The following is an 18466-nucleotide window of genomic DNA, read 5'->3' as shown; positions in this document are numbered from 1 at the left end:
TTTTTTTCAAGAGTTACCATTTTTCTAGAGTAACAGCTATTACAGTCATTTAGCCTTCAGAAACGTTCTTTTTCCTCTATTTGAAATATTTGTTTTTGGGTATTGGCCAAACATGACAAGTTTTTCCTTATTTTGATTTTGTCAATGACTTTTGGATTCTCAATGGAAAGCATAACATACTAACTTTGGTTTGAAGCTCTTTACTGAGGTATTCATCCAAAAGAAACGTGTACAAAGAATTCATGTTCTTCATAGCATGTAGCCCTTCCAGGTATCTGGGTGAGAGAGGGTAAAACGCAGTTGTGAAGCACCATATTGCCACCACCAAGTCCAATCGCAGAGGTGGCCACAGGTTTGAAAAACAAGTCCCTGCAGTCCAGTGATTGGGCCTGCTCTAATGTACAAAGAATCAACCTCCTCAAAATATGTAGCACTTCTGCTTGTCTGGAGGAGACTTTGAAAAACACATGAAAGAATGTTCCTCTCAAAGTTACTTATGGAGCCGTATAAGACTCTTATGATTTGGCAATACTCCCAGCTCTTTGCTGATTGGTAAGAACTTCTCAGGACCACTAATCAAAATCCATGCAAGGCAGAACTGTGCTTTAACAGCCATCAATATGGGAAACATGTCCTCCCTTCCCACCCAAGAGACAAATTTGATGTATCGTTTTTGGAGTATGGATTTTGCATGCTCAGTAAGGAATGACCATGCAAATGGTTGTTAATACTCACAAAGCTTCAACTTTAAGGATGCATTTTGCATGAACACCCCTTCTGAAATCACCCAAACCACACTCAATACCCTAAAGTCACTACTGATGAAAGTCTTCCAAAGATGCACATTTTAAGTTCCATCCCGACTGCAGGCCTAAATGTTTGTTGAACCTTATTTTGTGTGAATACAAATTTTGAAATTTGTGTCCATTTGTGGCCACAGATAGCCTTTTGAACACATAACCAGATCTTAGGTGTGCTAAAAAATTACCTCTGGAGACGCTGATTTTTATTGATATCATTGTTCATTTAGGGTGTTCTACTGAGAAAAAGATTAGAACGTCATTGAGCTCCCCACGTGTTGAGCTGAACACTACACTTGCATTTTAAAATGTGCTTGAAACTGTACAGTGACTTCATCAATTCAAATAATAACTAATTTGTGTGGTGGTTGCAGGTGGTGGGTAACTCCATTCATTTTTGGGAACTGGGACTTATTTTCATCATCAGACTTTGATCCAGGGCAAGAAAAGGGAGAAAGAAGGAAGGAGAGAAAAATACGAAGGCCACCACCAGGGGTAGAGTTAGGAATGAAAAAGAACCTCAGAGGCTGAGATAAAGAAACAGGAAGTGTAGGCTTCTTCCAACCATCTTCCCACACCTTTCGTGTTAGTGTTGTAGTTAGCAACATTGAGGGGAAGACTGAGGATCGCTGAGGGGACTGGATGAAGGACAATAATATCAATTTGAGGGCTGCTGGAGCAAGTGGCACAGCCACACAGGCATAGCCCTGAGCAGCATGCACTGTTCGGTTAAGGCCTAGAACACTGAATGCCCTCGGTGTTGTTCAGGAGATGCTTCTCTAACCTTTCAATCTCAACCCTCTCACCTACGTGGGAGACAGCAGCTCTGCATCCAAGTCTTTATTTAATTGAAGCTCCCCTCAAATACCTTGAACCTTCCCGTGGAGGCCGTACAAATTCTCAACTCACTGACACTAGTCTGGAGTTGAGAGCTAGTATTCAAATTCCATAGTCTCTTAGGGGTTGTTGATTAATTGAGAAATCTTGATTTATGAGGATATTGAATACTGTAAGATGGAATTATATTGTTTTATATGTAACTATTATATAACTTTTAACTTGTAATATATCATTTTACAGTATTTTGTTTTCAGAATTATCTAATGTCAGTTGTCTATATTTCTATAGTATAATTTCTCGGAAAGAACGTTTTTTTTTTACAACAAATGTTATTGGGTTTTAACAATATATCCTGGCCATTGCAGCCCACATACAGAAATTAGAAGTTATAGGGTAAATTCCCATGAACAACAGTAACACTACAACTTGCACAGTTGGTCCCTGACCACCCCCGCACCCATCAGTTTGGCAATAAAATTATCATCAAATACAGCACAGAACCTCCCTTCAATTTCTCATGTCCTGGCACCAAAATGTTGTATTTCAGATTCCAGTTGGGACTCGATGGTGTGAACCTTTGGGACATCATCCAGCTGAGACTAATTTAAGAATCACATAAGCCTCTCATTGTAGCACTAAGTATGGGTGTGCCGTAAAAGGAACACACACTCATCTTCACACATGTACCTAATTTATTTATTAATGCCGTCTCCACTGGGGGTAACATTTCCTCTAATTTCCTCTAATTCTGCCAAACTCAGGATCCTGGTGTTCAGCTGTGATCATGGGTGATCTATGTTAGTGAAAGAGAGCAGTTCAGTCAAATTTGGATCAAACCTCAGGAACCTGGGACATTTTCATGATCTAGCCTGACGGAAGTATTGGATAGATTTTGAAAAAGAGAACTCTACCTTGGTACCAACTCGAATGAATGCTTCACAGAAGACAAGGTGAACAGCTCATTTCCATCTCTCACACTGACTCACACACAGCTTTCAGTGAGCTCGAGCCACAATATTCCATGATGAAATCACAGAAACTCTATAGGCCCAATTCACAAAGTCAGTCTGAGAGAAAAGGTTAACTTTACGACTGTTGGTATTCACAGAGATCATTTACAAGTCGTATCTTTATGTTCGCAGTTGGACCGGAATCTCTGCACCCGGGCCGTACTCTCCGGCTCGTCCCGTACTCTCCCGCTTGGGCCATACTCCTCGACTCGGGCCGTACTCTCCAGCCAGATAAAGTGTAATTAAGGGCTAGAATGCAATTTTTACAAAAGGGAACAAAGGGAATGTGTGATAAATGGTTAGGGGGAGCTCAAAAAAACAGTTTGGGTGGGGAAAAGGGTGTGGCCGGACACTACATTATATCCCAGAAAAGTTTGTTCCTTTGCATCATGGTACATGAAGTGCACAATTTGCGCTCCCCTCAGTGTTGACTGTAGTGTCAGCACTACAGCAACACTAAGTGGAGTGCCCTCAGTGTTGACTACAGTCAACACTGAGGGGGGGCAAATTGTATTGTACCATGATGCAAAGTAGTAAACTTTTCTGGGATATATGTAGTGCCGGGCCACACTCTTTTCCCTGCCCAAACTGATTTTCATGACTTCCCTTTAACCATTTATCACACATTCCTAATGTTCCTTTTTTGTAAAACTTGCATTCCAGCCCATTGATTACACTTCATCCGGTCCGAGCCAGAGAGTACGGCCCAGGTGCGGAGAGTACGGTCCAGGTGCGGAGATTCCAGCCCAACTGCGGACATAAAGATACGACTCTGTGAATACCAAAAGTCATAAATGACTTCTGTGATTATCAAAAGTAAAAAAAGTTAGACTTTTGTCTCAGATTACCTTTGTGAATCAGCCCGCATATCTTTTGCTGGTCGTAGAAGGTTCCCAGAGTGAAAAGCACACATAGCATTCACACAAGCAGGCTGCAGTCAAAATGTAAGCAACAGACCATACTAATCAGGCATCTGACCTGGTACTTTTTCTGGATCTTCCAGAACACAGGCCATGAATAGGCTTTCTATGCCCTATGGCACTCAGGAGTTTGCCAATGAGCCAACACAAGACAGAAAGCCAATTGGACTGCAACCACCCCCAAACCACTGCGCAGTATTTGAGTGAGATGAGTTTCAGGTAACGATCAATTCTATGAGATATCACAGGAATGATTAGTGGAGCCCTAACCCTCTTTCGAGACAGAAAGTTAAACTTAAGAACCTTAGGAAACAATGGATCTATTTTAGGGATTTATTTTAAAATCAAAATCCTATCTTAGTGGACACAATGTGAAAAGTAGCCATAATAAAAAATCAACATAATAATAGTTGCAATGTTTACAAGAAGTGTGAATAGCAAAAACAAATATTGCAGCATATTAGTTAATGCATAAGGTTTTCTTTGCAATCTCACACACACCTCTTTGGTTAACTAAACTAATGTCACACCCACATATTGCATATCTGCAATGAGGATAATGTTCAATGTAATTGCATTGTCTGCTGGTCTTGTCTGTGTTTGCAGGCAGGCTGATAAGCCCAGTAAGTGAAGGGTAAATGTGCCTCCCATTAGCCTTCATCCAAGGTAGATGAGACAATTCTGCATGGCTTGTCTCATGTCTCTGTCTTCTGGCATGAAGTTCCTCTCTAACGCATCACACTCTGTTCTTAGTTTATTTAACATTATCTGGTCACTGTCGATTTTTTCCTAATAAAAAGTTAGCAGAAAACGGCTTGATTTAACTTTTACTTATTTTCATTCTGTTAAACTGTGCCCTTTATAGCAAAATAAACTTATTACTATCCATGAAACCTTTTGTCCCTCAAAATCAATGAATTCGAACAGAGATTTAAAGTTCGGATTAAATGCTATGAACATATTCAAGCAGACTTGATCATGTCACAATGAATAATGTTGTTAAGACGTGCATTCTATATTTATCATTTTAGCTTAATAATTAGCCTATGTAACTCAAGAAGTTGTATACCTAGAACAAGTATGATTATAAAAGATCCTAGAATGTCCCAGTCTAAAGTAAAAAATAAGACAATGACAAGGAATAGTCCCAATTTCATTTCTGCTAAATAGATTGCTTAACTGTACAATTTCAGGGCATAACATTGTTACCTCAGACCTCTGAGTAGTAACTAGCCTGCTGGCCAGTCACACTTCGTGCCTGCCTGCGAGAGCCCTGCGTAGTGTACAAAATGTATTGATACATCTGGATTCAGAATGTATCGGGTGCGATAATTACTGCCTACGCTATGAGATGTTAGTATGGAAATAGGGAATAACCTTTGGATTTTGGTGTTCACAGTTAAAAAAATGCACATCTCAGTAAATACCAGGCCTGTTTCACTATTACATTCCAGCAGTTTGACCTGCAGAAATGTCACTGCGGATTCGGACTTTATCACCCCCAATAAGTGCAATAAACTCCCCACAACTTGGACTTCTGATTACTGTGCAGACAGGGGTTTGCGTTTCTCATGGACTAGGTGTAATCAGGCCCTTATTCTAGAAAAAGATGGAATTTTGTTTATAGCTCTATTGGTCCGGAGTTATTATTTCAAACCACTCTTGGACCTTCACCCTATGTTCCATTTCACTGGCGCGATTGTCAACCACAACTCTTGACCTGACTAGCCAGTTTCAACTATGTACCTCCAAAGTTTGTTCACATACAGAGTTGTGAGTGGTAGTTTCATGGCAGCAAGAGAGGTTTAACCTGAGACTCGGTGATCAGTGAATGTAAATTGCCTCTTTTGAATCGCGTCTTCGCATTGATTGTGACAACTGGGCCTGCAGTAGCCATGTTACCTGAATGTGAAGACTTTGCACATTAGCTACCTAAAAATAAATGTTGAACTGGTGTAGGATCTGTTACAATTTTGATAACTTTTTAAATGTCTTGGTTTTTGTACTGTTCTGGATGGAAACTCGGCCAGTGGAGGGCAGCCCAACTAAGTTGTCTAGTTAGGCACACTGGGCTACAGAGAAACAAGGGCAGAGGATAGGCGTATATTAGTCATATTAGTCAACTTGTTGCATCCGGTCTCCTACATTTTCCCCATTAACTGTATGTTTTTAAACAAAAACTGGAGCAGGCTGAAAGTTTATGAAGTTTACTGAGAACAAAGAAATATTTTTCCATAATATGTGTCATAGGGCCTCATGTCATTTTTTAAAAAGAGAGCCTTGACTGGACATTGACTATTCAGTGTGATTACTGGTGTCATAAAGTATCTGAGTTCCAAACCCTCTACCACCTCCTGAATTCAATAATTTCTCAAACCCCCCTCATTTATTTAGAAAGTCAAATGTACAAAGGGTTTAGCTTGGTTATTATGTGCAATAGTGCCTGAAGTCCTATCAGTGGTTAATGACAGTACCCTTCAAGGATGCTGCACAATAACTATGGACTCTCCAAAGATCCAGAAAAACACCTAATTGCAATGTTGCAAAAATTGGCTTTAAATGAGATAATTGCATTTACAGGTGGTCTACTGCAGATAACCTATCATCTTGTCATTTTCTGGATTGACTGGTGGTATCTAGTATTCATATACAGTTAATGACATTAAGTAGTTAGTGAACAACCAGAATGGTCTGTTGCAGGGTTATTTGCTAGATTCTGAATAATAAAAAGTGTGGACAGGCCAGTTTCAATCCTATTTCCTCTCGATTGATATTTCAGCTTTAAAGAGTTCTACGAGCTTGAACCAAAGAAGTTCCAGAACAAGACAAATGGTATCACTCCACGGCGCTGGCTTCAACTTTGCAACCCTGGCCTGACCGACATTATTGCTGAGGTACTGCAATATGCTGAGGTTCAAATGTACAGTGTGGAATGAATTTTCAACACAAATGCTTTTGAATACAGTGTTGTATAGTCTGGTGTGAATGGTACATCCAACTGCAATGTTTTAATGCCAGTAACTGCATAAATGTTGAGCTCGGGAGCTTGCTGTTATTGGGGAAGGATGCTCATTTTGCTTTTAAAAGTATTTCCTCTGGAGTTATAGGGCTATATAGTATTGGTGTGTTTAGGTAAAATACTGTGCAGTGCTGGAAATGGAAATAATTTTCTCCAGGAGCCCATGAATAGGGAAGGTGTAGGGGGCAGCAGCAGCAAAGTACTGGTCCGTCCTTATAAATAATGCTGAGTATCCTGATCACTTGGGCACGAATTACCTCCACCTCTCAAGCGCAGCACTCAACTTCAGAAGAAAGTGTGATTCTCTGAAGCATAGTTCATTGTTTAAATAACTTTAAACGTCACTCAGTATAAGCCCAAGGGAGGCTCCAGACAAAAATGGACACAGCTCGTGGTCTTATCCATCAGCTCCTAAATCCCAACCTATGTTGGGCTGACTTACAACTCTCAACTGACTTACATTCTTCTTCACCTCAGAACCATCTCCAATTTTCCAGTGAGGACATCAAAGGCGGCTTCATCTCTAACTGGCACAGGGACATTCTGCACAAAAGAACACATACTTGTATGTGTTGTGCAGATACATAGTAAGAAATCCTGGTGAAACATGCACCGGATAACTAAACAAGACAAATGGTACTCTGACTCATGATCACACTAAATGACACTAGATAGCCAGTGCAGTGCACCAGCCTCGCTTATGATAAAGGGTCATTCCAATGCAGGGATGTAAATTATCAACCTCATTGGTCCTACAAATCTTACCAATCATATAATGAAAAAAATAGATGACATAAAGACATTTTGTGCTAACCAAAAGAGGGTTTGGACCTTGAGTCAGTAAGGCCGGGCCATATAATACAAATTATCCTAAGAAATGCCAATACTGAACACCATTCATTCAACACTTCTTTCAAAAGATCACACAACCCAATTAATATGATCCCCCCAAAAGCTTTTTTGTTTAATTTCTAGATTTCAATCTTATTTTCTCAATTCAGTTCAAGTTGATAGAACACCAGATTTTTGTTTTGGTATGTAAAAGACTTAACAATTAGTGTATACTAGCATCACAAAAAAATTCAATTTTTTTTTCATAAATGACATGCAAAACATTTTGCGAAAAACATTACACAAGAAAAACAAAACATGCCAAATGACATTCAAGACAATTATGGCTCAGGTTCTGTACATTATTCCAGTTTGTTCAAAAACTAGTGCCTCTGACTGCTAGCAATAGAGATGAAGTTATAAATTAATCTTAGAGCCGGTGGCCAAATAGAGACCCTACTGTGCTCACTTTTAATCAATATTCATTGAAAACTCTTAGTTGTGAGCCCAAGTGGTAGTACGTAAAATAGAACACTTGGCCATTATGAAAACTGTTGACGCGTTTCGAACCACATTTGGTTTCTCAAAGGGTTCTCCTCAGGACACAGAACGCGTGTGGAGCTCTGTCCTTAACTTAGCAAAAAATGTGCCTTCTTTCTCTGTGAATCATCAATAAATAACCGAAGGCTCCCGCCAAAAATTCCAATTTGAGGAAAAAGCCTAATCCGTAGATTTGCACTTCTTCTTTTTGTGGGAGATCATATCAATTGGTTTGTGTAATCTTTTGAAAGAAGTGTTGAATGAATAAAGAGATTTTGTCACATAAACGCATTCATACACGATATGTATGACACTAGGAATAAAGGCATTGGTTTCCGCTAATGCAGCCACATAATTTAAAATGACTTCGAGAGCTTTAACAGCAAAGTTTTTTTCCTGTTTTTCATAAACAACATCCAGGTAATTTTCCTTTTGGTGCTACCGAGTACAGCCTGTAACCTGGCACTCTCACTGAGGTCTAAGCAGGGCCTCAGGAATTATGTGAAGCTGAAGCTGCTATATTATCCTCGTAATTGTGGATTTCACTTGCTATATAAGCCATCTTCTGCTGCATATTTTGTAGATTTCACCTAAAATGTATTGTCTCAGATTAAGAAAAAGTTACTAAAAAAGCACCGCATTTTACAAGCTCCATTAATGAAACAGTAAGTATTAACTTTAAGGATGGTTTGACTAAAGTAGGGTCCTTGCTGTCCTCTTGGAACCTCTTGTTTATATCCTGGTGGGGCCACGCAGACTCGACTAAAATGATGATTTCACATATAAACTTGAAGGTGGAGTTAATTTTCCAGATTCCCGCTTTTACCATAAACCCTTTTGCCTCCAATAGGCCTCTCTCTTGCTCAATAAAAATTATTCTCCTCTTTCCCCATTGTGGTTTGAAGTAGAGAAAATGTTGCTTAAATTCTTTATGCCACAGGAAGTTATTTCTTTATCCTCCTCCTCTTTTCTTGCAGCTGCTCCACTTTTTAACCATATTTGTATATTACTAAAATCCTGCTGTTTCCTTAGTACGATTCATTGTGATACATTATTGCATACCCCTTTATAGTATAGCAAACCATTTAAATCAATAATAAAACACTTTATTGGAGATCTTGGAGAGAGAGAAATATTATTTGGGTTGCTGATCTATTCAAAGACAATACACCCATTGTGTTCCTTCAATTTCAGAAGCTCTTTCGAAGCCCCAATTAATTTCAGACTCTGTTTACCCTTTTGTTAAATATAGTGTTGGATAGTTTCCTATCCCTAGAGGATACGGTTACTCCAGCTTCTAACATTTACTCCAGCTTCTAACATTCCAACCTTCTCCTGTCTCCTGACTGCCTACCCCAAAGCTTCTATGATCAATAAAGATTTTCATATGTCAATTATTCAAGGACCAAATTTATTGTAGAACTAGTTTGGGAAACTAATCTGGGTTTTACCTAGTCAGCTATTTTCTTGAAAAAATCTGGTCTAAAATTCGTAAGACATCTAGAAATCCTAATATTAATTTTTAACAGATTGTATGATACTCCATCTCTTTGGCTACATTCTCTCTAGAGAACAGTTCCAAATGTTGGTCATGCAGCTATCGCATTAGTGATATGATGCATGTGTTATTCTGGTGCCCACACACTTTATCCTTTTGGCACAGGGCATGAAGTCAAATCAAAGCTATCTTTCACACTCGGTGCCCTTTTAATGTTGTATACCTTTTTCTTGGTAGCTAAGTTGATCCTGAAGATGACCCGGTCCATTCTAAAAATAGGTTGTTGGATTTAATGTTAGCTTTTGCCTTTCAACAAATAACTATTATTGGAAATGTTCCTCAAATACTTCATACAAAGCTTGGTGGTATAATGTATGTTATTACCATAGATTACTTAGTGCTTTTATGTCATCTAGCAGATTGAAAGTTTTTTACGCTTGTTACTGCTTACAACATTTTTTATTAACAGTACCAAAAATGTTTCAAGCACAATTTGTACATTATCAGAGAATTTTAAACTGCCATGAACTCCCTGGTATTTTCACAAACTATATAACTTGGTTATTAGATATATCTGTTATTCTACTGATCATCTCTATATGATAAATGTAATCTATACATGTGTTTGCATTCATGCTTTATATGTTTTATAGCTAATTCTTTTTACATTCCTTACAGTCAATCCTTGATTCGTCTCCCTCCCCTACTCTCCTACTCCCGCGAAAACCAAGAATATAAAACACTTTATATTAGTTGTAGTTTGTTCCTAATATGTTTGAGGTTGGTCTGTAAAAAACATTATGTATTGTTCATTATTTTTCTTATGGCTCAATAAAGCTTTTAAACACTACAAAACACTGCTTTGGTGCTACACAGTGGCAGGCCATTTGCACAGGTTAAGTGATATCCCTTTAGATGCTGGTTGCTATATTAAAGTGTTAAACTGGTGCTAATGAGATGAACGTATTTGACCAGACTGTGTTAATATGTGTTTAAAAGATAAAATAGTAAAATAATGTTGCCAGAGAATGTCCTGCATAATGCCACACAATGGCATTTCTTCCTGAAAGTATTATTTTTTACATTATTGAACCATTTCTACACAGCTTGACCAGGCAGTGTTTATTTTTTATTTTTTTTATTTTTTTAAATAAATGTGAATACCATAGCTTTTGTTAGGGCACTACAGCTGTAGCTGCCTTATTGCTGGGGTTTCCAAATTTCAAGACTTCCTAATTTTGATTCCAGCTCATGCCTCTTTCTTCCATCGTACTACACATCTTTTCTCAATCTTGGAGGTTCTTTTTTCATCCCTGCATTCTCCCTTTGTTACTGTGTTCCTATTTTTCTCTTGTTACTTCTTTCTCTCTTTTTTACCTTTCTCTCACTTGCTGTGGGTCAAAATATGGTGAAGAGAAATAAGTCCCAGTACCCAAGCATGAGTGGGCTGGTGGTCGTATGATGTAGCAACAGTTGAGGCATCAATACAGTTAAGAGATAAATAACTCAAATGTCAAAACCCAAACTAAAAAGAATACACATGTTTTGTAGAGATAGGTTGATATTACACCTATCTCTGAAATATTAAAACATAAAACATTGTTTGATGTTCTGTGAATAAATGTAAGAGTAGAACAGTTTTGTAGGTTGTCTCATTTCTAGTTAACTGAATTGACATGGTTAAAACTTCCTATTTTTTAAGTTAGTGGAAAAATTATCCTGAATCCAAGCCTTCAACTCTCCAGATGCAGATTAACCTCTGTTATGAATCTTAACTAATTATTTAGATGAATATCAGAGCCCAACCTATGTTCTCTACCGTAGAAAACCTTTGGGCAGCTAGAGACGGCTAGTTCAGATAAATGTGGAACAACATGGAGTTTTAGGTGCTTTTGACACTGAAATCCTCATCTTGGTGTTTACCTGACCTGTTTCCTCTGTTAAACTCCTACAGAGTCAGCATGCTAATATTTAACACAGCTGTGGACTTTGTTTCACCTAGTAGTTATGGGTTATCATATGTCTGGATTCTTATAATTCCGACCCCTGCTCAAATCGAGGTTGCACAGTGCTTGTAATAAGGGAACTTGCATTTTCATGTTTTGTGTTACACCCTGGCTTTGAATTGCTTTGCTGAAGCAAAGTTTCAGATTTCATTTTTCACAGTGGTATCTTTTTCATATCTCCACAGCGAATTGGAGACGGCTTCCTGTCTGACTTAAGTGAGCTCAAGAAGTTGATGAAATTCGTTAATGATGAGGCATTCATCAGGGATGTGGCTAAAGTTAAGCAGGTAAAGTGTATTCAAGAAGGAGGTGTTGGCACCATCACCTTTTATCCTTTAAAAATCAATGTATATTATTATGGAAGGATTCATTATTTAATATGGTGGAGTAGAGCAAGGTATAACAATATGCGGTGTGTTGGTTCACAATGTTTTAATGTGTTGACCAAAGACTATCTCTGAAATGGGAATTTTGTTGTCTAATGAAAGAACAATGGAATGCCAGATTGCACTATCCCCATATGATGACAACTGAATGGATTTTATGGCATTGCTGCTGGTTCCTATAGTATATCATGGTTGTCAACATCCACAAACCATACCACCCTGTAACCTAATATACAGGCCCAATTTTCTGCATACGTTTCAAAGGTTCTTACAGTGCACTGTTTTCTGCTGGTCAAAGTATTAGCAAGGCGTTCCTCTAGATATATATTGGCCAGATTCAGAACGGGAACATCCATCTGCACTAGCAGATATAATATTGCTTATGCGTGTGGGCTTAAGGTTTTCCCTCAAATACAAAACTCAGCTGTAGTATGATTGGAGAGAAGCACCAGTCACAACTTCCAAGGTGTTCTACTGATTGAGTAGTGAGTTTTTAAAGGCTGCTGTTTCTTCTACTCATTCTTGTACATGATGTAGAATTACACACTGTTAGAAGGCAGTATGATGTTCAAATGCACTTCTGTTTTTTGTCTTTCTGCACAGGAAAACATTATTAAAGGAGTTGGGGGACGATCCTTTCCTCTTTGAAGGGAACGGATTGGCCCAATTCAGACCATTTTCAGGGTGAGAAAGGGACACAGGAATTTGTGAATAGCCACAAACTGAAGAGTTTGTGGCTGATCACCAACTCTCAAGGCAAACCACTCCTTTGATCTTCTCAATTTGCTTAGGGTTCACACCTACAGAAATCTATGCACTTGTGATAGAGAATTCCTCACAAGTAAATGGATCTCTGACTGATGGATAACCTTTTGTGAATGCCTCGTAGCTGTAAATCCTGTCATTTGCACTAATAAACCGAATTTACAAGCATAAATGGATGGAAAAATCAGCCTGACAAGTAGGAAAATCTATGGTTAGTCCCGTCAAACTTTCTAAAGGTTGAAGGGTTTATGCTCAAATTCTTTAGAATTATTGAATGACCGGGGTGATCTGTGATACTCTTTCTAGAGTACTGTAGCAGAACCAAGCCATTCCAAATAAGAAGTCAATTTCAATTCTTTAAAGAATTAATCGCCATTGCCCCGATATTTTAAGAAGGCCAAACGATGTGGATGGAAATGGTTGATCATTCAGAGACGCACATCATTTCTCTGAGTGCATTACATTTCATAATGTTTTAGCTTCTGTACCAATTCAGGTAGTGACTAGCCATGCCCAAATCAGTTCCCCTCCACTCCCCCAAAAGGAATAGTCCTCCCCAAACTGCTGCACCGTGTTGCATTTAAACAATAATGTAGTCAACGTAAGTTCCTGGTAGATGTTAGGTGGGCCCCAGTGGTGATGTGTTGCTTGAGGCCCAATTTCACTGATACATTAGGTATGAACATGACCTTTTTAAGATACTGCTCTTATTCATCAAATAACTTTATTCGGTTATATGTTTCAAACCATCAAAGTATGCAAAAATGGAGCAATCATCAATTTACAATCTAAAAATATAAAATATAAATGCATTTATTTATTTTTTATTTATTTAGTGTTTTCTATAGCGCGAACATGACCCTGCGTAGGGTATCAGAGCGCTTTACAGCTGTATTTCGGTGAAACAGAACCATATACGTCATTAGATGCCTACCAAGTTTAGAACAGAACATTAGGCAACAAAAGATAATATATACACATATAGTCATCAGTCAACAATTGAAATACCAAGAGTAGTTTAAAGTCATAGGCTACATTTTGAACAAGTATATACAAGCCCATATAAGGTTAGTGAGCGGCTAGCGGGCACATGGAATAGTCATGATAGGTTTGTAGACAGTAACAAAGCTACTGCTCTATGTACTTATGGGAGAAATTTCCTCATATAAAAAGCTTTTGCTTCCTTTTTGAATACCGTGATGGATGGAATTCTTCTAATGTTAGGGGGGATAGCATTCCAGATTCTCGGAGCTGCCCCGGAGAATGCTCTATCGTAAGTTCTTTTCTTACAAAAACGAGCCAGTTTCAATAGTAGGTCTGCATGGCTCCTGGAGAATCGGCACCCTCCAGAGCAGTGATAGTGTTGTTCCATTCTACTATATTAGATTTGCTTTTTGGGGTGTAATCAATAGGAATTCTGTTTTCTGGGGGTTTAGCTTCAGGTGGTTCGCCGTTAACCATTGGATGGTTCTCGATAGTGCATGGTTCATGGTCTTTATCTCTTCTGATGATGTGACCTTGATGTACAGCTGGGTGTCATCTGCGTACATGTGGAAAGAAATGTTCGCTTTTTGTAGTATATCCGTTAGTGGTTCTACGTATAGTTTAAATAGCGCCAGAGATAATGTTGACCCTTGCGGAACTCCGATATTGTTTCTGGTTGGGCCTGAGAGGGTTTGGTTGACTATGAATTTTTGCGATCTATTCTCGAGAAATGATCTAAACCATTTTAGGACAGTTCCCTCTAGACCCATTCTGTTTTTCAACCGATCGAATATTTTTTCATGGTTCACCGTGTCGAAGGCCGACGACAGGTCCAACAGGATAAGGAGACATGTTTTGTTATGGTCGAGTGCCAGTAAAGCGTCATCTACTATCTGCAGAATTGCTGTTTCTGTACTATGGTTTGGTCTGAAACCAGATTGAAAATCATTTAAAAGATTGAATTTCGAAATATGAAGACTCAGTTGTTGGACACATTTTTCCAGTACTTTGGCTAGCATGGTTAAAATATACAATAAAAAAGTGGTCAAAAAACCCCCCATTGAGAATTCATAAAAGAGAAACTTCAATATAACAACCTTCCAGCTAATAACCACGCCACTAACAAAGACATTAAAAAGAAGAGGAACTGGAGTGGAATACACAATACATTAATTCCATTGGCTAACATATCACAATTAGGAGCGATTATCGCAATGCAACTTATGATAAAAGCTTCTGTCGAGTTATCCAGAAGGCAAATAGAAAGCGGCTAATGGCAAAAACTATTGGCCCCGACACGTCAGTTTTTAAAATTCTATATGCAATCTGATATTGCCTGACACCAAGGTTTAGGTAAATTGGTCTTATCCACCTCATGCGTATCTGTTGGTATTTAGTGCGAAAGAAAAGTACATGTTCTTCGGTCTCTTTAGCTTTAGTGCAGGCAGGACATGAATCTATTAGTAAACCAACAGACTTGTTTCCTGGAAACTTTAGGAGCAGGTTACCATATCTGAATCTGATATATAAACTTTTTGCAAGGGGGGGGGGCGAGATTTGATCCAAAAAGGGTTCAAATTGTTGATGTTAGCTGGCCATTAGCTGATTTAATATCATAATACTCCTCCACCACCACCCAATACCTGGCTTTTAGTCTCAGTAGATCACCTCTTGTGGCCTTGTCTGGGCATTCCTATAGATCCAACATGTTCATCATTTTGCACCAATCTGCGATATGTTTAAACCACGGTAGTTTTTTTGCACCACTGATCATCAATACCTCCCTCATAGAGTTACGATAGTCAGTGAGCTGAGGGTTGTCCATAGTCGCAACCAACAGGTTAAGGGTTTCAAAGCAGCCACGTCACCTATTCTCTTCATCCCTAGGTCACCGAATAGGGGAATCAATGGGGTGGTAATGGGTATCTAAATAAGTGACCTGGCAAAGATGTTTTCACAGATTGTTAATTTGTTTACGCTAGTATGGCCCCATATTTCTGCTCCATACAGTGCTCCACTTTTTGGCTTTGGTACGATAAACTTCCAGTGCTGGGGTTAGGGATTGAGTGTATGACTGTTTATGGACTCTTAATATTGATTTAGACCTATGGCATAAGACGAGGTCTCTCTTGTCTAACTGTTGCTCCCATCTAAGTGACTCACTCAGTTTTATGCCTAGGTAATCAAAATGCTTCACCCGCTTCAGAGGTTCACGTGCAATCCTGATCTCACGTAGTACTCCCCGCACTTTCCCAAACACCATATATTTTGTTTTAGCAGTGTTGAGTTCCAAACTCCTGTCCCTGCAAAAGTCTGAGAATGTATCCAATAAGATTTGCAGGCCTAAAAATGGACACAGGTGTGGGGAAGGTGGAATACCTACCGAGGAAATATATGTGAACCCCAGGATTAATTGTTAGAAATGAGTGAGTGACTGAACCAAAACAAAAAGAGGGTGTGAGATATCGTACATTTTGATTGCCCACTGGCTAATACCCGCACAGGACATTTCCCACTGTTAAAGCCCACTAGTGAACTATTGTTTAGCTTTCTGAACCATTGTGTATGTCCCGTCAAATCCTACTATACTGTATTCAATGCTCATGTTACTCAAAACGCCAATAAAAATGTTAAAAAATAAAATAAAATTGCAGGCCTATGGGTGTTGTGGATATTAGTAAAGAATCGTCTGCAAAGAGCAGGATTGGGACTTTCGCACCATTCAAGGAGGGGGAATCATTCCTGCAGTCCCTCAATCTGCTCGCCACATCGTTAATAAACAGAGAGAATAATGTGGGGGCAAGGACACACCCCTGGCGTACCCCTCTCTGTGTCGGCATCTTCTCGGTTAATTCTCCATTTTTCCCCCACCTGACCTGGGCATAATTATCCTTATGTAATTTGGCTATCAATGTTACTACATCTACTTGAGCACCTAAATCAAGCATTGTTTTCCATAGCAAGTCACGCAGTACTAAATCAAAAGCTGCTCTCAGATGTACGAATGCTACATAAAGTTTCTGTTTTCTTAGTAGCACATATTTCCATATTAATAGGGTAAATCTGAAAGCCTGGTCACATTTGCTTATCTAGAACTTGTCTAGCAAAAATAATTTGCAAGTTGTCAATCAGACTAATGGGTCTGTAATTGAAGGGGATAGCGGCATCACACTTTTTATAAATAGTGATTATCTCAGCTCCCCTCCAAGTTGCCGGGATTTCCCCACCAGCCGCTATACAAATAGACAAAAGATTTATGTACGGGCCCATATCATGTGTTCTGATTTATACAAATCGCCCGGTATCAGATCAGGGCCAAGGGCTTTACCAGCCTTTAATCTGTTAATTGCTGACAAAGTGTCATGTAGACTGAAAACCAAAGCAGTGCCAATAGTAGTCACCACAGGGACAGTATTAACAATGTTCTGATCAGCTCTAGGGGTGTTTGAGCAGCCGGAAGCCTCAACCCTGGTGTATAATTTTGAAAAATATTCCACCCAAATCTCCGGCTGGATGTGTTAACTATGAGTGGAAACATTCTCTGAGCTGCCCTTTGCAATAATATTCCAAAACAAGCGACTATCGTTATATTTTGCAGCTAGTACCAAGTCTTGCCAGTTTTTGTCAGCAAAATCGTGCTTAGTTTTAATTAGCGCAGCTTTATATCTATTACGGGCCTGAAATACCTCAACTCTGTTATGCTCCTTACTGCTAATTGCAGAGCCCCCTTAGCTAGCTTACATTCGCTATTAAACCATTTGGTTTCCCCTGTACCAACAGACCTTCTGCCAGAGCTAATTTTGATAAAAACAGTTTGGCGAGCTTAAAAAAATTCTCTGTGCACCGATATTATGGGAATTGGTTCAAAGGAATGTGCACAGCCCAAACTACTGCACAAGCTAGTCAGAAAATGTGTAAATAGCTCATAAATTCTAGTGTGTAAGCCCTGGTCTGCTAAAACTTTGGGCCAAGTAACTCTTCTACGGTTGTTGGTTACAGTGGGCTCTTCTATTCTGGAAATACAGCTTAACGGGGTCCTGTCGGAGGGAGTGCCCATCATTTTTAACAACAGAGAGTTACGGTTACTGACGGACCTCTGGTCATTAGTCATATCCTCCACTAGAAACCAGATTCTTACATCGACAAAAATATAATCAATAACGCTGGTACTGGCACCCCGTTTAAGTGTGACCTGCCTGTCTAGATCAGATAAAGTTCTCCCGTTACATGTCCTCAAGCTCCTTCCTGTAATTAAAGAAGCAATCTGCAGGGAGACTGACGTTATACGGTGGCAGTATTAACTGGCTACCAGATTAGGAATGCCCCATGCCTCATCCTCTTCCTCAAGTAAAGTACTTAATAAGAAAGCGGCTTCGAAAGAAGCGTTAAAATCCCCGGCGACTATGATTTTGGAATTTGTTCGATGGGCACCTACCAAGTCATCCAGCAACGCAAGTACAGGAGATTCGCTTCTGTATGATTCTGACCTAGCATAAACATTAAACAAAGTCACATTTGGGCATGTCGGAAAGGCGAACTGGATCCCCAGGATATCTTGGGATTTTACTAATAGTTGCTTGTATTTACAGGCTAAAGTGTTCCTTACAAGGATTATCTGCCCACCGCTGGCCCTGCCCATTGTTTTAGGTGGGTTAGCTTCCACACTATATGTCGTATAGCCATTTATGTGCACCTTATCCACAGCCCAAGGGGCAGATTTATGAGCCCCTTGCGCCACTTTTGCGTCACTTTTAACATGGGAAAAGTGACGCAAAAGTGGCGCAAGGGGCTCATAAATCTGCCCCCAGGTCTCTTGGAAAATACAAATGTCATTTTTGCCTATGTAAGAATACCATTCGGGGTCTTG

General features: G+C 39.3%; 1 protein-coding gene across 1 annotated transcript in view; it reads left to right on the top strand.

Annotated features, from left to right (window-relative positions):
• The window catches only part of PYGB (glycogen phosphorylase B), a 567212-nt gene that overhangs the window by 412831 nt on the left and 135915 nt on the right, over window positions 1–18466 (top strand). The window contains exons 12-13 of the mRNA XM_085612338.1: window positions 6350–6464; window positions 11650–11751. Coding sequence (XP_085468464.1) covers window positions 6350–6464; window positions 11650–11751 — 217 coding nt within the window. The remainder of the gene's footprint in view (window positions 1–6349; window positions 6465–11649; window positions 11752–18466) is intronic.

The sequence above is a fragment of the Triturus cristatus genome, chromosome 6 (assembly GCF_964204655.1).
Source record: "Triturus cristatus chromosome 6, aTriCri1.1, whole genome shotgun sequence".
Taxonomy (NCBI): domain Eukaryota; kingdom Metazoa; phylum Chordata; class Amphibia; order Caudata; family Salamandridae; genus Triturus; species Triturus cristatus.
Note: the sequence above shows the minus strand (reverse complement) of the source record. Positions and strands in the feature narration are given on the sequence as shown.